Source organism: Ambystoma mexicanum, chromosome 11 (assembly GCF_040938575.1).
Source record: "Ambystoma mexicanum isolate Mex_15411 chromosome 11, UKY_AmexF1_1, whole genome shotgun sequence".
Classification (NCBI taxonomy): Eukaryota; Metazoa; Chordata; class Amphibia; order Caudata; family Ambystomatidae; genus Ambystoma; species Ambystoma mexicanum.
In genome coordinates this window covers 1004856848-1004875780 of record NC_090934.1, presented here as the reverse complement: position 1 = coordinate 1004875780, position 18933 = coordinate 1004856848, and the positions used below count along the sequence as shown (strand labels likewise).

The window sequence follows — 18933 nt, the reverse complement described above, 5'->3', positions numbered from 1 at the left end:
GGAGGATAATGGTACGTCCAAGTTATTCAGCTTAGCAGGAGAGCCCAGGAGGAGCAGCTCTGTCTTATCGTTAAGACAGAGCCAGTGCTTCGCCATCCAGCCTTGTATGATGAGGTAAATGTTGTTGAGTGTCCTACTATCCACAATGTAATCGCCAGTCATGGGGATGAGTATCTGCGTATTGTCAGCGTAGTTGTAGGTGACGCCCAGATAGTCAAGCTCATCAAAAAGTGGTTTGGTAAATAAATTGTAAAGAGTAGGAGACACACAAGATCCTTGGGGCGCCCCACAAGTGACAGGAGCAGGTAAGGCAGAGACAGAAGGTGCAAAGACCCTTATAGATCTATTATTGAGGAAGGATTTGATCCAAGCGTTGGCTTGATCTGAAAAGTGGGCAGCTGTAGAAAGGTGTTTACATAGAATTCTATGATTCACTAGGTCGAAGGCCGCTATTAAGTCAAGTAAAAGAAGCAGAGCCAGGTTGCCTTTGTCTTTCAGGGACTGGATTTGAGTTTTGAGGTCGATAAGGGCAGTTTCGGTTCCATGTCTAGATCTAAATCCTGATTGCCACAGTCCTAGAAAATTATTGGATTCTAGGTGATGTTGTATTTGCAAATATGCAGCACGGTCAAGTATTTTTAACAGAAAAGGGATTGTTGTGATTGGTCTGTAATTAGCTGGATTGTTGGGGTCTAGTGAGGGCTTTTTTAGGAGCGGGAGTACCCAGGCATCCTTCAGATTGTTAGTCTCTTTGCCGTTCAAAGTCTCTTCTTTCAGAGGGACTGATGTAACAAACTAAGAATAAAGTTCCTTTCCTTTCAGGATTCTCTTATGCAAACTTTTCTCAGGTGATTTACTGTTCACTTCGGATCCCCCTCCGCCGGGCTCAGATCCACTTTAACACAAAGTTCGTGTTTTCACATATGCACAATTTTCTTAGGATATCCATGTATTCAATTTCTCGGGTGATTCACAGTTCACCCCGCCCCCTCCCTCCCCCCCGCTGCTGGGCTCAGATCCATTCTAACACAAAATCTTCAATCAGTCTCCCTCTGCCGACTCGGACCAATTTATCTATTGTAACACAAACTTGCTTTAACACAAAGACTTTCGATTGTGCACTGGATTTGGCTTTACCCGTTGCAGGACCACTTTGATTCGCAATCCTTTAGCACTATTTCACTTTTGTCAACTCTCAGCTGGCCACCTTACAGAGACCTTCGATTGAGCATGCACGCGGTGCCGGACCACTCTGTCAAAGGTATCATATATCTCGGTTTCAAAGTTCAATCCCTCATCTGCAGTTCAACTTTACTCACGTTGGTTATCACACGCGTTTTATACAATGTCCGTTCCAGCGCTCTCCATACAATGTTGCTGGTTGCAATCCTGGCTTCAACACAGACCGGACTTGTAGCTGTCTCCCCAACTCACCGGCTGTCTTGATTTCACGGATGCTGCTTTTGTTGTTGGAGCCAAGGACAGTACCAGGCCAGCTAGTGATTCTCCCTGCCTTGATTATCGATGCGGGAGGGCCCCGGGTACCTCCGACACACAATGCAGGATTCCTCAGCCTGGTTTCATGGTCTTATGCTTTCTATTCTCGAGGCTTCATGACAGTAATGTTTCCTTTTCAAAAAGGTCAAGGGAACTTCCCTCCTTCTGATCCCCTTTGGTTTTGCAGTCTTTCTCCTCGTGTTTAACTGCCATCTTGGAACTGCTGTTTCCTTGTGTGCTTTGCCTCACTCAGAGTGTGCTCTCGTGCTCCGCCTTTTATCTGTGTGGGGAAGTGTAATGAAAGCCAGGTGTGCGTGAAGGTCAGTAATTGCCCGACCATTGTATCGGGACACGTCAGGTATACGGCTCGGGTGTTAGTCCATTTTCTCTCATAGCGGCCTGTCCGTGAGAAAGAGTTCATGTTGTGAAATGGGGGAGGGGGCTGAGTTCCTAAGTATCCTACCTGGTAGGATGGGGTAAAGGTCCTACAGAGAAGGGGATACCGCATCTCACCATCCGGTTTCCCTCTCCCCGTAGACTCCTCACCCAGGTGATCCTCCCGCCCAGGTCCACCCCCAGGAACTGGATCCAAAAGTGAAGGCCTTGTCCTGGCCACCTGGATGACAGATCCCCGGGGACTGGTGGGTGAGACACCTTCTGGTTTCTCACAGATTCCACTAGACACCACCTGTAGGGTTCAGAGATTCACTGATCATATTTACTTTGATCATTGGTTCCATTGCAGGGGGTCTAAGAACCATAGATTAAGTGGTAGTTTTCATATTTGGATTGGGTCCGGCAAGGCAGTGGTCTTGAGCTCCATCAAGACGGTTCCTGATTATTTGTAGTTGGATGACCTAGGCACCAAAAGATGCAGACAAGAGGCATAGCCCGGGTTGTCTAACAAGTGGAGCCTAAAGCGAATGTAGTTGGGCACACTGCAGTGACATTAACATCTGTAAATTACCTACAAATTGGGCATTTACAGATTTAGGGTGGGCTTGCCAGCTCAGGCCCTACCCTATCTGCGCCTCTGAAGCAGACCACTAAAGGTTCCACAAGGACAGGAGACCCCTGAGTACAGTGGAAACAGGCAGTCAGTTGGTGGCAGGCAAATTAACGGTGCAAATACAAAGAAACTGCTCAGCTTCAAAAAGGCACATTTTCATGATGGAGAGCAGCAGCTGCAGGCGAAATCTTCTTACGCCACAAGCTGGTGACCTACAAAGTTCCACGCCGAAACCCAAAACCGGGACTGATTATGTCCTGGCTGGAGCTGTTCAGTCCACGGGATGGTCCCGGAATACGTACAAAGGCTCCAAGGGACCAGTTCAGCTTGCATGGGTTCATACTGGTTGGTCCCACCAGCCCAAGATTCCAAGTACTGATGAGGGTCTTCAGAATATCGATCCAGCGAGACATGGCTTCACCACTACTTGGCTGGAGGCAATGCTGGATGTCCTCAGCAGTTGTCCTTTGGTCTTCAGCTGGCTGCAACACTTCATAGGGGTCTTGGCTCCAAACACCTTTTTGAAGAACAGCTCCAGGACTCCTCTTTTTGTCCAAATTCGAGCCAGGGTCGTGGCCAACCCACGGTAAGGATCTGCACCATTCAAATTGGCAAAGGTCTGCAAGTCATGTACTGCCTCTTGCCCCACATCTGCGTAGCTGTTACGCTCACCTGGCTCCCACAGAGGCGTCGATCTGAACTGGACAGCTGCGGTCTCCACCAATGTGACGCGTAGGGCCGAGATGACGGACTGGACTGACCCACCTAGCTTCGTTTGCTTGGCCCGTAGGAATATTCTTCTGCGAATGGACAAAGGGAATTAACCACCCGTGGAGTTGAGCGTAAATCCCCCCACCCCCGCTGTTCTCCCCACAGATCACCTTTGATGTCCCCTCCTATAGTCTCACCTGATGGTTTGAAAAGATGAGCTCTCCATCCTGCATAGAGCGCAGGGGCGCGTTGATAACCAGTTGCTTCACTGGCTCGAAGGAATTGGTGAGTTGCAGAACAATATTGACTCCGAAAAGCATGTAGTTCGTAAGAGTTCACATGTCTGACTTTCACTCTTGTCTGATTCCTTGCAGTTTGCAGCTTGACCCCAGCAAAGAGTTCCTTGTGGTAGCTGACGAAGTTCAGGTAAGGATTTGGCTTATCCTACACAGTTCAATAAAATAAGGCCAGAATGTAACCTGTGGCTTGCTCCCTTATTCAGGTGTGGAGAGAAAATATGAAGTTTGGGGAATAATGCCTCCGGCGGTAAAATTAGGTAAGTCTATTATGGTGAGAAGAGTTCCCCTTGTTTGTCCCTTCGTCTCACCTTGTTGTCCTTTTGTTCCCCTTAGGGTACGGTGAGGATGCAATGGAGACTGCGCCGACCCTTGAAGAGGAATAGTACCCCCGGCTGTAATCAGCTAAGTTTATGGGGGTAGTTACTATTGCCTCTGTTTATTCCGTTGGCGCACCTTTGCTGTTCTTGTGTTCCCCTTAGGTGCCAGAGTGCGGCGGGAACGTGCAGAAGGATGCAGTGGATCGTGAGGATGCTGCGAAGGCCGGTGAGTTCAGCGCGGCGCTGCAGCAGGCGAGGCGGCGCGCGTAAAATGCTTCTTTCTTCCAGCTCGAAGGCGCAGTGGAGCCGAAAATCAGGTAAGGATCGAAGGTTTTGCTCTTATTCTAACCTCTTCTCATTCTGTTCCTCCCTTTTTCTAGGAGCTGCAGGCTCGAGGCGGGCGTGGCAGAAGACTGGATGCAGGCTTGCAGACACGGTGAGCGTTACGCTGCTGGATGCAGAATAACGCTAAGCGTGTGTTGCTCTTTGGCCGTGGTTTAAATAGCCTCCAAAGTAGTCCCAGGTAAGTATTCCTCCCCAGCCCCGCCCGAGTAAAAAATAGTCCCTAGGTAAAATAGTCCCTTCCAAGCCTCATTTGGCTTGGAGCTCTGCAGCATGGTCTGCATCAGGTAAGGTTGCAGCATGGTCTGCATCAGGTAAGTTCTACTCTGAGCCTGGCGCCTATGGCGCCAGGGCTGACTTGACTCTCCATATGAGCCTTGCGCCATAGGCGCCAGGACCGCACCCAAACAGCCCCTAGCAGGGGTTTTTGGGCTTGCTCAAAATAACTTGATGCCTGCTTCCGGGGTTGCTGGATCTGTTCTGGTTCCCCAGGGGTAGGCATCATGACAGTAGCAATAGACATACTCCTGGCGTGTGAAGTGGGACTAGACAGTCCCAGCTCCCACATCTCCGACCAGATGCTAAACCGTCGCTTTGCCTGGGAAACTGGAATTTTCCTTCAGTAACCACAGTAAGAAAGAAATATATTTTTGCCATCAGTGTGGCATCATCTTCATCCTCCTTACCATCCAATGAAAAGAAAACTACTAGGCGTTTGGTATTCATGGTGTTAATGACCAATCACAATAAAACAAAATAAAAATAAATCGTCCTGTGAGTCAAAGGATACCAGAGGAAAACAAATGCTTATTTTACTATTATTGGAGATGTGAGGACTGTTTGACAATTCGCAATTCAGGCTAGGGTGACAAGATGGTCCAAAATGGTTGGATGTCTTTCTGAAGGCCAATTGATTTGCCGGAATGTGGGTTTCTAAGGATTAGGTTCCTCGGGTAGGGGTTATGCAGTGTATTTGTTCAGTGACTGCCTTTAGGTGAGGTTACGTAGTTTTAGTGGCTTAAACGTTAAAGGTGGAATTTGAGCAGCACAAAGGGATCCCTTGAAATTGAGGTTGTCCAGTGTCATGGCTCAAGGGTCCTTTAGGATTTAGGATGTTTAGTCTGTCACTGCTCAGTCCCTTTAGGATACAGTTTTGTTCAGGGTGCCAGTGCAACAACTTCCTGGGTGGAGGCTGTCATGGGACCTCTTGAGGTGGAGGCTAGTGCAAGAAAACCTAAGAATAGAGGTTATGCAGTGTGTTAGTGCATGAACTGTGAAGGGTTGTGTGTTCACTGAGTCAGTGCCAGATCCCATTGTGGCATACGTTCTTTGTGTTGTGTCAGTAATGATCTTTTCCCTCCCATCCCATAGGTGCGGCTTCTCACTGGGATTGGGCGCTACAGTGAAATGACATACATCTTTGATTTGCTTCACCGAAAACATCACTTTGAGGTGCTCATGAGGAAGAAGTTGGATGCGGTAAGTATCTTCTGCAGCTGATATATCAATGGTTGAGGAGGCATGGGTTTCATTCTCAGCAAAGGTCTGTAACCGTTCCTCTTTCTGACCACACATCAGGTTAGCGTTCTTATTAGCGTTCTCTTCACAGCTTCTTTACCTGCATCGGATGCCAATGCACTTACCTGATGTATATGCTCTCTTTGGCTTGTCTTTCACTGCTGTAAGGTCTATCCCACCCTCTTCTGTCTGGTCTCTTCCACCATCAGCTATGCAGTTCTTCAGGCTCATTAGTAGGGTCTGCCCCCATCCTCTGCTCTGGTATTTATTTCAGTCTCTGCTCTGAGGTCTATTGTCATCCACCCTAAACCTTGGGATCTTGTAAACCCACAGCACTGTGGGCTAATTCCCATTCCTGTCCCTTGTGGTGGTAGTTGGAGTAGTCAGGATGCTGGGTTTTGCCACTCAGTCTGTGATGCTATGGTCCGGGGGGTAGAGTGAAGAGGATCTTTTGCCCAGACCAGGCAACAAAAATCATCTTACCATCTGTCCTGACAAAGGCCTTCAAAACAACACGGAAGAACCTACCTGAGGACGGGGTTCATTCCATAAACATAGGCCGAAACGCATTGACACACCATCCTGACAAAATGTTATATATATTTGTTGAACAATAACTATTTGGAAAAAACTGTGGGTAATCATTCTCCGGTTATATATATAAAAAAAAGTATAACAATGGTCCAATCAGATGGCGTATCAGGAAAGCCATGGTAGAGATAACCCGTGAAAAGTGTTTGTCTTTTTTTGTATTTTTACAATGTTTAAAAAATGTTTTATTGTGTATGTTAAATAAACTTGTTACCATGTGTTTCTGATACAATGTGAAGAGTTCTAAGTCTGGGTAATGTATGGTCACATAGTCTGTTTTACATAATATAAAATATGTGAGCCAAAAGTGGTTTGTACTGAGTCAAAGAACAGGAGATAGGGGTAGTCCGTGTTTCATACTTGTTTGCTACATGGCCTGTAGTGAAGTCAGCTCGCACTGCAATACAAAACAAGGCAAAGCCAAAGCTTCCTGGATAGTTGTAACCCCAATTGCTTCCAGAGATTATCCAATCAGAAATAAAATGAATAACAACCCATGCCTAAAATCCATTGGCGAAGCTGGTGCAGGGGACAGTTCCTCGACCTTATAAAAGGGAGTAAGAATTCAATGAGGTGTGGGTGTTTGAAAAAGGAGGTCATTTGGAGGAGGATGAAGAAGAGAGCAAACAGAGTTAAATTTAGAGAGGGGAGGGGGAGAGAGGAGAGAAGGCATGAAGAGGAGCTAGTTGGATAAAGTAAGTGGTAGAAGCAGAGAAGGGGAGGAAGTTGAAAGCTTTGAGTAGGTTGATCCTTGAGTCTAGAATTGGAACCTGCGACTTGTGGTGGAATCATCATGTGGTGAAGTGGCAAAGTATTGCAAGTGCAGCATAAGCACGGAGAGGAGGAGAAAATAGAAAGTTCCCTAAGTAATCAGCATGTGGCAGATTGTTGGGAGGAAAATTAGAAGTGGCTGGTGGGTAGTAGAGCCATGACACTGAAATTGGGGGGGGGGATACGGGATGGCGAGATTCCCAGAGACCAGGCAGTTGAACCCATTAAAGGACGTCATGTTTTCTTAAGAATCTGGGGCTTTGTAAAAGATGCCCTCAAGTCTAACATCCCATGCACTCGCAGTTGGTAAGAATCCTTTAGGACCCAGCCAAGAAAACGAGAAGAGCAAGGGCGAAATTCTTTCTTGAGACTTTGAGTGACTTTTATGTGCCATCTGCCGAGGATGAATTCAGAACCTGGTGTGGGCAAAGAATTAGAGAACCTGCTGTTTGGTCTTTTCCTAGAGACCCAAAGAGGGGAGTCAACCCGGGAAGGTTTCCTGGGTAAAGAGCTAATACAGTAGAGAAGTCATCAAGATTATCTGGAGGTTGCATGTTTTTTTCACCCTGTTTGTCATTTTACATCTTTTAGTTTTTTTCACCCTGTTTGCCATTTTACATCTTTTAGTTTACCTTAAGAACATTATCGCGGATAAACTCCTACCCCTAATACTACCAGCCCTCAATTCACTACCAGATAACACCAATCCCACTACCCTAGTTAATGAATATAATAAAACCATGACTGAAGCCTTAGACACCATTGCCCCTCTAAAAATGAGAAAAAGTAAACCCAGAGCACATCTGAACTCTTGGTTCACCCCACACCTCAAAACCCTGAGAATAGAAAAAAGAAAATGTGAAGTCATTTGGAGGCAGATACCTTCTGATGTAAACAAAGCTAACCTTATCAATACCTCAACCACTTATAAGAAATAAATACTCTGCACCAAGCAGGAAACGTACAACAATAGGATCCTGCAAGCTGACTCAAGTACAAAGGAACTCTTAGTTATCCTAAAAGGACTTGAAGCCCTGATCCCTGTGCCTGATAATTGTGTGAAGGATAGAAGTTGGTGTTCCGACATACAGAAGGCCCTCACTAACAAAATCACCACTCTTCAGGATAAAATTGCCCAAAGAAAATTAAACATACCCAATATGACCACACCGGTTAGCACTGCATCGCCTCCACTTAAAACAGCACAACGTTTTAGCTTTGCCAAAGTTTCAATTCTCGAGGTCGAAAAAATCATCCTCTCTCTCAAACTGTCTGTCAGGGAGATAAATGCCCAGCCAAATCATTAAAAATGCGACTAGAGACCTAGCACCCTTCATATCGAAGCTAATCAATGCCTCGTTCTCTGCACCATCCCAAGTAATCTAAAGGAGTCCTGGGTACTCCCGCTCCTAAAAAAAACAGTCATTAGATCCTACTATACCCACCAACTCTAGGCCTATAACATCAGTGTCATTCTTACTAAAAATATTAGATAGGGTGGCTTATTTCCAAATACAGGATTATTTGGAGCATAAACAGCTACTAGGAGCCGGACAATCAGGATTCAGGCCCCAACATGGTACAGAGACAGCGCTGATTGACCTCAAGGCCCAAATTTACGAGCTGAGAGACGAAGGGAATTCAGCCCTACTACTCCTTCTTGATCTCTCAGCAGCGTTCAACTTGGTGGACCACAAGGTCCTATGCAATCGCCTTGACTCAGCAGCACACTTCCCCCAGAAGGCCATAGATGGGATCCAATCTTTTCTAAGCAACCGAACTATGAGAGTCGTCTCACCTTCAGCAGCAGCAGACCCAACTTCCATCATCTGTGGAGTGCCTCAGGCTGTCACAACCCTCGCCCAAAACCCCCTCTGGCAAACCCATTGGCCAGGTGGAGTCAGGACTTGGGCCTCTAGAGCCTGGCATCCTCTTCAAAAGCCCTCATGGGGCCAGTCCTGGCCCCTATGGCGCCAGGCTCATACACCATAAACAATAATGTGCTTGGGAACTACTTTATTGTATTGTCGCCCAACATGGAGGCATCCACATAGCTTGGTTCCTAAGAACCAAGCTATGCGGTCTAGTGTTTTGGGTGTGGCAGGCCTGGAACTACTTTCCCTGGTACTACTTTACCTGGGCTATATAAACCACACCCTGACTGCAGAACATGCTTCGTGTTACTTTGCAGCTTGCAACGTGACGCTCACCGTGTCCAGCTATTCCCTTGAACCTCGGAGAAGCAGAACCTGCAAGAAATCAAAAGGAACATCATTAGCAGCAGCATCTTACTTGCAGTCTTCATCTTTAAACACTTGCAGGACATTCCACTTGCGCTGAAGAACACCGTGACCTACAAGGAAGGAAAACACAGGTTAGCAAAGGCAAGACTTCGCAGCGCTGCGCATAGCGCTTACTTACCGCATCATAACGCTCTTTCTCCAGCATGGGGGCTGGCATGGATTCACATGCTCATGAATAATTCTCGTCGTCAGGCTGGGAATCCTCGGTAAAGAAAAAACCAGTATCAGTTTCGTTTCTGATCTGTCTTTCGTAGTAGTAACCAATCACTGATCTCTGCGTCATACTGACCACAGCCAATGACTGCCCTCTACCTAAGCCCCGCCTCTGGCAGCCATCTTCAGATTTTTATCGCACATTCAAGTGTTGGGATCCTCGTGCTATTGCTCTCGAGCGTTAGTGCTACTTTTCACATTTTTTTTCTCAAAAACTTCGATTTTTCGGTCAAAAAGAGCCTCAAGCTCCACCGTTTCTTCATCCGATCAACGGGGACCCGTGTCGGATTCGTCTACGCCCCTCAAGGGTGAAGATTCCGTCGAGCCACGCTTTTGGAGGACTCCAGAAGTTTCTTGGGCCCATCTCGGACATGGCCCAGGAGAAGGGAAGCTCGACGCCCGGAAAGCTGTTCAGGGTCTGCCCTCGATGCCAGCTTCAGAATGTCTTTAAGGAGGACGAACACTTCTTTTGTCTTTACTGCCTACATGAGGACAAGACGCACGTGGAGAAGGACTGTGTGTTTTGCGGCAATATGTCGGAGCGGACCATGAAGGACCGCCATCAACGTCTCGCCAACTGGCTGGAAGGGAAGAGCCCGTCAGGCGAGAAGAAGAAGAAGAAATCCGAGCGGTCTTCTAAGACCTTTGAGGACGCCCCGGCGACGGGGGTCCAACACAAGGCCAAGCACCGCGAGTCCGCTGGCACCGGGAGCGCCGAACGGTTGGGCTCTACAGGCGCCAGGCAGGGCGCATCCTCCCCGGCAACATCAACCACGAGCCAACGCTCTGGTTCGGGTAAGAGGAAGGCCGAGCACCCGGCGAAGCTCCTGGAGAGGCCCCGGTCGAGCTCGAAGGCCCCATCGGAGGGAGAGCGAGGCAGTGTCCCTCCCCCCAAGGAGAAGGCGGTGAGCGCACCTAAGGTGGTGAAAGCCTTAATCCATCCGGCCAAGGCCTCTATCGAGACAGTCGCGGCAGCCCTGGCTCAGCCTGTGGAGGCTACACCAGTGGTGGCGACCTCGGGGCTCAGAGTCTCCCTGCTACCGCGGATGGAGTCCTCTTTTATGCCCATCGACAGGACCCCCGTGAAACCTACGACGGAGAAGAAAAAGGGGGGGCAGGAGGTCGTCGTGGATTCGGCCTCAACCTCTGAGGAAGAGCTGATCGAAGTCTTAAGCCACGGCGTTGGCGTGGAAGAAGACCAGCCCGTCGGGAGGGATCCCGACGTAGGAGACGACGATAACGTCGAGGGTGCCGACGGGGCCCCTGACCGCCCGTCGGACTCCCCTCATCCAGCGCCGCAAGACAACTCGGCGGCCATTTAGTTGGCTATACAGTCCTTATGCTCGGAGATAAGGACGAGACTGCCGTTACCACCAGCGGAGGAACCGCTCCCGACGGGGGACCCGGAGCCAGGCCCTTCTGGGAGCCCTCCCCCTAAGAGAAGAAGGATTTATCCTCCACCTCCTTTTCAGTCATCGCGCCCTATTCAGCCCTCCTCCCTGTCCACGACTCGTGGGGATGATACGGGGACTGACACGGCCGCGACGGGTATGGACGACAAGGTTTACGACGAGGATCTGCCGTCGTCACCTCCCACCCAGGCTTCCCCGCCCGACGAGATTGGATCGTTTCACTCCATGATCGCCAGGGCATCCGAGCTTTTCCAGCTCTGCCCGGAAGAGAAGAAGAAGGAAGGTTTCCTTTATCAACGGCGCGAGGCCAAGAGGAAGACGGTCCTCTCTGTACCTCTACTGGACGATATTTGGGATGAGGGCCTCGCCCTCCTCAAGAACCCATCCACGAAGCCGGCTAGAAGGGATCGGTACGAGAAGAAGTACCGGGTCCCGGACGCGGCCCCCTTGTGCCTTCGGGCACAGCCGACCCCGGACTCCGTCGTCTCCGCGGCGGCCAGGAAGAAAGCGGGGGGAGGGCGCTGCCTCTACGTCGGCTTCCCCGCCGGACGGCGAGGGAAAGAAATTGGATACGATGGGACGCAGGGTCATCTCGTCTGCAGCGACGACGATTAAGGCGGCCAACGCCTTGGCTATTGTAGCCCGCTACGACAGGGAGTTGTGGTACAAACTGGCCCCCCTGCTGGACTTCCTACCGGACGACAAGAGGGCGGATGCCCTAGAGATCTTGCAGGAAGGAGAGGTGGCGTCGGACCACGCCATTACGATTGCGACGGACATCGCTGACACTGGATTTCGCCAGTTGGGCAACGGCGTGTGCCTTAGGCGGCGTGGATGGCTCAAGGCTACTGACTTCCGTCAGGACGTGCAGACCAGAGTCTTGGACATGCCGTTCGACGGAAACAACCTGTTTGGGAAACAGTGGACGATTCCCTTCAAGCCATCAAGGCAGACACGGAGACGGCCCGGGCTCTTGGGGTTCTCCAGCAACGGCGGCCGCCCTTTCGGAGCGGCGGAGGCAAACCGGGTGCCTCCAAAGGTTCCGGCGGCGGATTTTCCACCTACCGTCAAGCGGCCCGTTCGTCGTCGCAGGAAGCTTACAGGGGACGAGGCAAGTCAGGCGGACCCCGCCGTCGTCGCCAAGGAGGTCAAGGCGGCAAAGCTTTGTCGAAGCAGGACTGAACCGGCCGCAGGGTCGGGCCCCCACCGAAGCACCCCGGTGGGAGGCCGGCTGGCGAGCTTCGTCAGCGTGTGGGAGTCCATCTCCACCGACCGTTGGGTGCTGGACGCCCTAGCCCAGGGTCACGCGCTCGAGTTTCTAAAGAGGTGCCCGCGCGTCCCCCCTGTGGCCAGGAAAGAACATCACGTCCCTCAACTTCTCTTGGAGGTAAAGGCGATGCTCAAAAAGGGCGCCATCGAGCTCGTCCCAAAGAGGCTTCGGGGCTCCGGAGTTTACTCAAGATACTTCCTCGTGAAGAAGACGACGGGAGGATGGCGTCCCATCCTGGACCTACGACGACTGAACAAATTCATCAAGGCACAGAAGTTCAGGATGGTCACCCTCCAACACGTCCTGGGTCAGCTGGAGGAGGGCGATTTCCTGTCGTCGTCGGATTTGGAGGATGCCTACTTCCATATTCCCATCCTAAAGGGACACCGAAAGTTTCTCAGGTTCGTGGTCCAAGGGCGTCACTATCAGTTCAGATCCCTTCCCTTCGGACTGAGGTCGGCACCCAGGGTGTTCACCAAGTGCCTCGCACCGGTGGCGGCGCAGCTGCGCCGAGAGGGGATCCACGTCTACCCCTACCTGGACGACTGGCTCATTCCAGTCAAGACGAAGGAGCTCGCCATGGAGCACACGGCAAGGACCGTCCAACTTCTCACGGACCTGGGATTCTCCATAAACTACGCCAAGTCCCACCTGGTGCCCGCGCAAGACGCACTGTTTCTGGGAGCGAAGCTCGACACAGTGTCGCTTCTGGCCTCTCCGTCGGAGGACGCGGCCAGAGTGAGGTCCATCAAGTCCCTCCTCGGAATGATGTCTTCTTGCATTTACCTCATCCCCCTGTGCAGGCTCCAGATGCGCCCGTTGCAGGAGTTCCTGGACGCGCGCTGGATCCAGACGACGGGCAGCTTCGAGGAGAGGATCACACTCGACGAGAGTTTCCGACGAGCGATCCGGTGGTGGGGCACCCGCGCACATCTGACGGCGGGCATGGACTTCCAGACCCCCGGCCACCAGGAGACAGTGACCAGGGATGCCTCCCTGGAAGGGTGGGGAGCGCACACCGAAAATCTGCACGCGAGAGGCCTTTGGCTCCCGACGGAGAAGTCCCTCCATATCAACGTCCTGGAGCTCCGTGCAGTGTTTTGGGCCCTCAGGTCCTTCCTTCCGTCCCTCAAGGGCAAGGTGGTGAGGATCTTCACCGACAACACCACCACCATGTTCTACATCAGGAAACAGGGCGGTACCAGGTCCCCAGCCCTGTCCAGGGAGGCGCAGGATCTGTGGCATTGGGCCGTCGCCCAAAGGATGTTTCTGGTGCCGTTTCATCTGGCAGGGATAAAAAACACTATCGCCGACTCACTCAGCAGGGAGCTGCGCTCGTGCCACGAGTGGGAACTACGACAGGATCTAGTGGACCGCCTCTTCCGACGGTGGGGCACACCCCAGATCGATCTGTTCGCGACGGCGACGAACTCCAAGTGCCGGAGGTTCGCCAGCAGGTTTCCCCAGCCGAGGAGCATGGGCGATGCTTTCTCGTTCCCGTGGGAGGGCCTGTTTCTATACGCGTTCCCTCCATTGCCATTGCTGATCCGGCTCATCAACCAGCTCAAGAGGTCACGGTGCAGGATGATCCTCGTCGCACCTGCGTGGCCGAGGCAGATATGGTTCCCGGACCTTCTGGACTTGTCAGCGTCCCCGTCAATCAAGCTGCCAGTGGACGCGGATCTTCTCTCCAGGGAAGGAGGCGCCATCCTCCATCACGACCCGAAGTCGCTGTACTTGCAGGCCTGGCTCCTGCAGCGTTAGAGTTTGGAGGATACGACATACCGGCCGACTGCAGAGAGGTTCTTGCAAAGGCCAGGGCGTCCTCAACTCTTAAATGCTATGGACACAAATGGAAGAGGTTCTCTGTCTGGTGCCACGCACAGAAGATTAACCCTCTGCGTATTACGGCTCCCCAAGTACTGCCGTACCTACTGACGCTGGCCAAAGCTGGACTGGCGCACGCGTCCATCAAGATTCATCTTGCTGCGATCTCCCGATACACCAGAATCACGGGGCGGACGTCTTTGTGGTCTCATCGTCTGGTGAAAGAGTTCATGAAGGGACTGTTCAGATCGTTCCCGCTGGTGAAGGCTCCGGCCCCGGCGTGGGAGCTCAACGTGGTGCTGACCAAGCTCATGGGACCACCGTTCGTGCCTCTGCACTCGGCTCCGTTGAAGTTCTTGTCGTGGAAAACAGCGTTTCTTGTGGCCATCACCTCCGCACGACAGGTGGGAGAGATCCAGGTACTTTCCTGCAAGGCCCCGTACTTGACTTTTCACGACACGAGGGTAGTGCTCAGGACGCACCCCTCCTTCATGCCCAAGGTGCCGTCGGACTTCCACCTCAACGAACCCTTGGTGTTGCCTGTTTTCTTCCCGTCGCCTTCGTCGCTGGCTGAAAGGACTTTGCACTCGCTGGATGTGGCTAGAGCGCTGAAGTTCTACGTGGTTTTCGGAAGACGTCACAACTTTTTGTGAACTTTGGACCTGTCAATCAGGGGAAGGCTCTCTCGAAGGCTTCCATTTCCAGATGGCTCTCCGGCTGTATCATGTACTGTCATCGGTTGGCAAACCGACCGCTGCCTGGCCGTCCGAGAGCCCAATCCACCAGAGCGATCGCAGCTACCACGGCGTTCCTATCTGGTGTGCCCTTGCTGGACATCTGCAGGGTTGCTACGTGGAGGTTGACACACACCTTCACGAAATTCTACTGCGTCGATCGGGATTCCAGGGAGGAGTCCAGGGTCGGCCAAGCAGTGCTGCGCAACCTGTTCGCCTAAGGTGAGCCTGGTGAGGAGGTAAGATTTGCTTAATGTTGAGTTTGATGTAATGCTTAATGTTGAGCCTTTGCCACCTCCCGTGGTTGTGCATGTGTGTACTGCTATGTATTCTTTATTCATGAGCATGTGAATCCATGCCAGACCCCATGCTGGAGAAGGAACAAGTTACTTACCTGTAACTGTTGTTCTCCAGCATGGGTCTGGCATGGATTCACATGCGAACCCTCCCGCCTACCCCTCTGCGGCTCTTCACTTGGTCATACTGCCACTTCACGTGCTACCAAATCTGAAGATGGCTGCCAGAGGCGGGGCTTAGGTAGAGGGCAGTCATTGGCTGTGGTCAGTATGACGCAGAGATCAGTGATTGGTTACTACTACGAAAGACAGATCAGAAACTAAACTGATACTGGTTTTTTCTTTACCGAGGATTCCCAGCCTGACGACGGGGAATATTCATGAGCATGTGAATCCATGCCAGACCCATGCTGGAGAACAACATTTACAGGTAAGTAACTTGTTCCTAATGCGCCATCATTTACCAGCGGGGCTCAACCAAGCCAGTTCGCCGCACTGAAGCTCTGCATACCTAAGGGAGAAAAAAGAGACATTTTAAACAAAGAAAGGCATGCAGGATAGCAACAAAACTAAAGAACAGCAATAAGACCTACCTGAACAATATCAAACGGGCAGGCGTCAGTGAAGTTACTGGACTGCACTTGCCCATGAAAGACAACATGCCCCTGCAAAGAAGGCAGGACGGAGAGCATGCCTAATTCCACCACAAGGTGAGGAGAGGGCGCCAGAGGGACTGAAAGCATACGGGGGTGGAGGGAGGATACTTACCCCAGTCGGTCAGTGTCTACCTGAGTGGTAGTGCAGCAGATTGGTTGGTGCCGTTGGTAACCCGTGACGATCCTCTATTACATGACTTTGGGGGGCTCCAGTGAGAAATGGAAAAACGTTTTGCTCGCCAGACCCAGGAACAAGCAGTAGACAATTAACTCTTGTCCCTCCGACACGGCAATCAGGACTTGTTAACGTACATTGCTACCTTCAACAGACTGGTTGCCGAAGCTAGGTGGCCAGAAAACAAAAGAACCACGTTATTCCATCAAGGCTTACGAGGTGAATTAAAGCACGTCTTAGCCCAGGTGGTTGATACACCCAGAGACTGTGCAGAATTCATAAATCTGGTCGTGCAGCTAGACCACCGGTTGCAGGACCGAAAGGCAGACCGGTCTAAGACGGACCCTCGGACCGTGTATGTTCGAACAAGGGAAAACACACCCTGTGTACCTTGAAAATGCTGTAGAACCCATGCAGATTGGGATACGGCCTCCATTAACAAAACAAGAGCGGGACAAAAGAAGACAACAACAGCTTTGTTTGTATTGTGGGAAACCAGGACATTTCCTGAAGGACTGTCCAGTAAAACCATCAAGAAGAACAGTCGGGGCCACAGAGAAGGATGAAGCTAAGGAATCGGGAAACTACCAAGCTCGACAAACGTAGAGGTCAGTTTGTCGAGTGAGAAGAAAGAGTTGCTGACCTCGCACTTTGCAATACCAGTGATCTTAATTAACCACCAACAGTCGTCAAGAATGCATGCCGTTGAAGCTACATCGATAGCGGAGCAGTTGGAAATTATATTGATCAAGAACTGGCAGCAGAGATGGGGCTTCCTTTGTGTTCTAAGCCAACTATGGACAAGGTAACCACCGTGGATGGGACAGAAATTGCTTCCGTACCAGTAACCCAGTGCACAGCTAGGGTAACCTTGCTGTGTCAGGACGGACATTGGGAGTCTATTTCATTCGATCTCATCAAGGCACCTCAGTTCAGGCTAATACTAGGGATGCCATGGTTGGTTGCTCACAACCCTTTGATAGACTGGCGGGCACGAAAATTAACCTTCCCCGGTGACTGCTCCCCTGCCTGCTATTACCAAGAGGAGAAACCCGACGTCTGTATCCCCATGACTCCCGGAGCGACAGCATCAACCCTGGGAGCAACTAATACCTTGCCAAGTGAATACTATGATTTCCAGGATGTTTTCCGAAAGGACCAAGCCAATACATTGCTGCCGCACAGGCCCTATGACTGTCAGATTGACCTTGTTCCTGGTGCACAAATCCCTTGCGGCAGGATCTACACTCTCACAGAACCAGAAAACCTTCATTTGAAATCCTATTTAGACCAGTACCTTGCAAACGGATTTATCCGTCCTTCGAAGTCCCCCGCAGCCAGTCCTTTGTTCTTCGTACCGAAAAAGGAAGGAGACTTGAGAACCTGTATTGACTACCGCGCATTTAACCAGATCACCGTGAAGAACCGCTACCCCTTGCCACTTATCCCTGAGATGCTAGATCAAGTTAAAGATGCCCAGATTTAAACCAAATTGGACCTTCGAGGAGCGTACCACCTGGTCCGAGTCAGAAAAGGAGATGAATGGAAAACCGCCTTCCGTACTAAGTACGGCTTGTTTGAATATCAAGTCACGCCCTTCGGGTTATGCAACGCTCCTGCGGCATTCCAATATTTCATGAATGACGTCTTAAGGGAGTTAATTGACGTGTGCGCCTTAGTGTACATAGACGACATCTTAGTATACAGTATACTCAGCCTCGGAACAAGATCATGTCAGGCACGTTTGTTCAGTCCTCACCAAGCTCCGTCAACATCGCTTGTTTGCAAAGCTTGAAAAATGCTTTTTTCACGTCACCGAAGTAGAATTTCTTGGTTTTATCCTTACTCCAGGAGGCATCAGAATGGACGTGCACAAGGTAGATGCCATTCTGAAATGGCCTTCACCGATGTCTCTGAAAGGGGTACAAAGCATGCTGGGCTTTGCGAACTTCTACCACCGGTTCATCCCAGACTTCTCTCAGGTTGTGCACCCAATCACAGTACTATTTCGAGAAAACAATAAAAAGTTTGCTTGGACCGAAGAAGCCTTTCAGGAACTTAAACAAAGGTTTACCTCCGCTCCAATCCTGCGACATCCTCGTCCAGACCTCCCTTATGTCGTTGAAACTGATGCGTCCAGTCTTGCAATGGGGGCTGTCCTTTCACAGAGAGACCTGGAAACCGGCCAGCTACATCCTGTGGCCTTCTGGTCGAAAAAGTTCTCACCTCCAGAGATTAATTATGCCATCATGGACAAGAAACTCCTGGCTATCAAATCCGCCTTTAAAGCCTGGAGGCACTACCTTCTGGGAGCCAGACACACCATTACAGTCATCACAGACCACCAAAACCTGCAATATCTCAAAACAGCCAAGGCCCAGTCCTCGCGCCAATTACGGTGGGCCCTTTTCTTCGCCGAATATGATTATGGAATCACATTTCGACCAGGAGTCAGAAACGGAAAGGCGGATGCCTTATCTTGCATGGGCATAGATGAAATAGTATATACAACTCCAGACCCAGTACCTATTATACCTGAAGACAAACTCTTAGGTATCCTGAAAGCCTTAACACAAGCAGAACTACGAAAAGAAATCCAACGGACAATGAATCCTGATGCCTACCTCGCATGGCAAACTCGAAGAGAACAATATACCATCAAGGACCACCTACCCTTTTTCAGGGATCGCCTATATGTACCCAAGAAGGAACTACAACAGCATATTATTTCAAACTATCACGATTCACTGATCGAAGGGCATCCTGGGATAGCCAAAACCCTAGCTAAGGTGAAAGAGAACTTTTGGTGGCCTACCTGGCGTAAGGACATCATTCAGTATATTCAGTCCTGCGGTGTATGCGCACAAAATAAATCACAGAAACAAAAACCGCCTGATCTCCTACAACCATTGGACATTCCTCCAGTTCCATGGCACACTCTTTCCCTTGACTTCATCAATGATCTACTTCCAAGCCAAGGGTTCAACACCAT

General features: G+C 50.6%; 1 protein-coding gene across 1 annotated transcript in view; it reads left to right on the top strand.

Moving 5' to 3' along the window:
- The window catches only part of SPG11 (SPG11 vesicle trafficking associated, spatacsin), a 1688331-nt gene that overhangs the window by 1429129 nt on the left and 240269 nt on the right, over nucleotides 1-18933 (top strand). The window contains exon 36 of the mRNA XM_069624201.1: nucleotides 5547-5654. Coding sequence (XP_069480302.1) covers nucleotides 5547-5654 — 108 coding nt within the window. The remainder of the gene's footprint in view (nucleotides 1-5546; nucleotides 5655-18933) is intronic.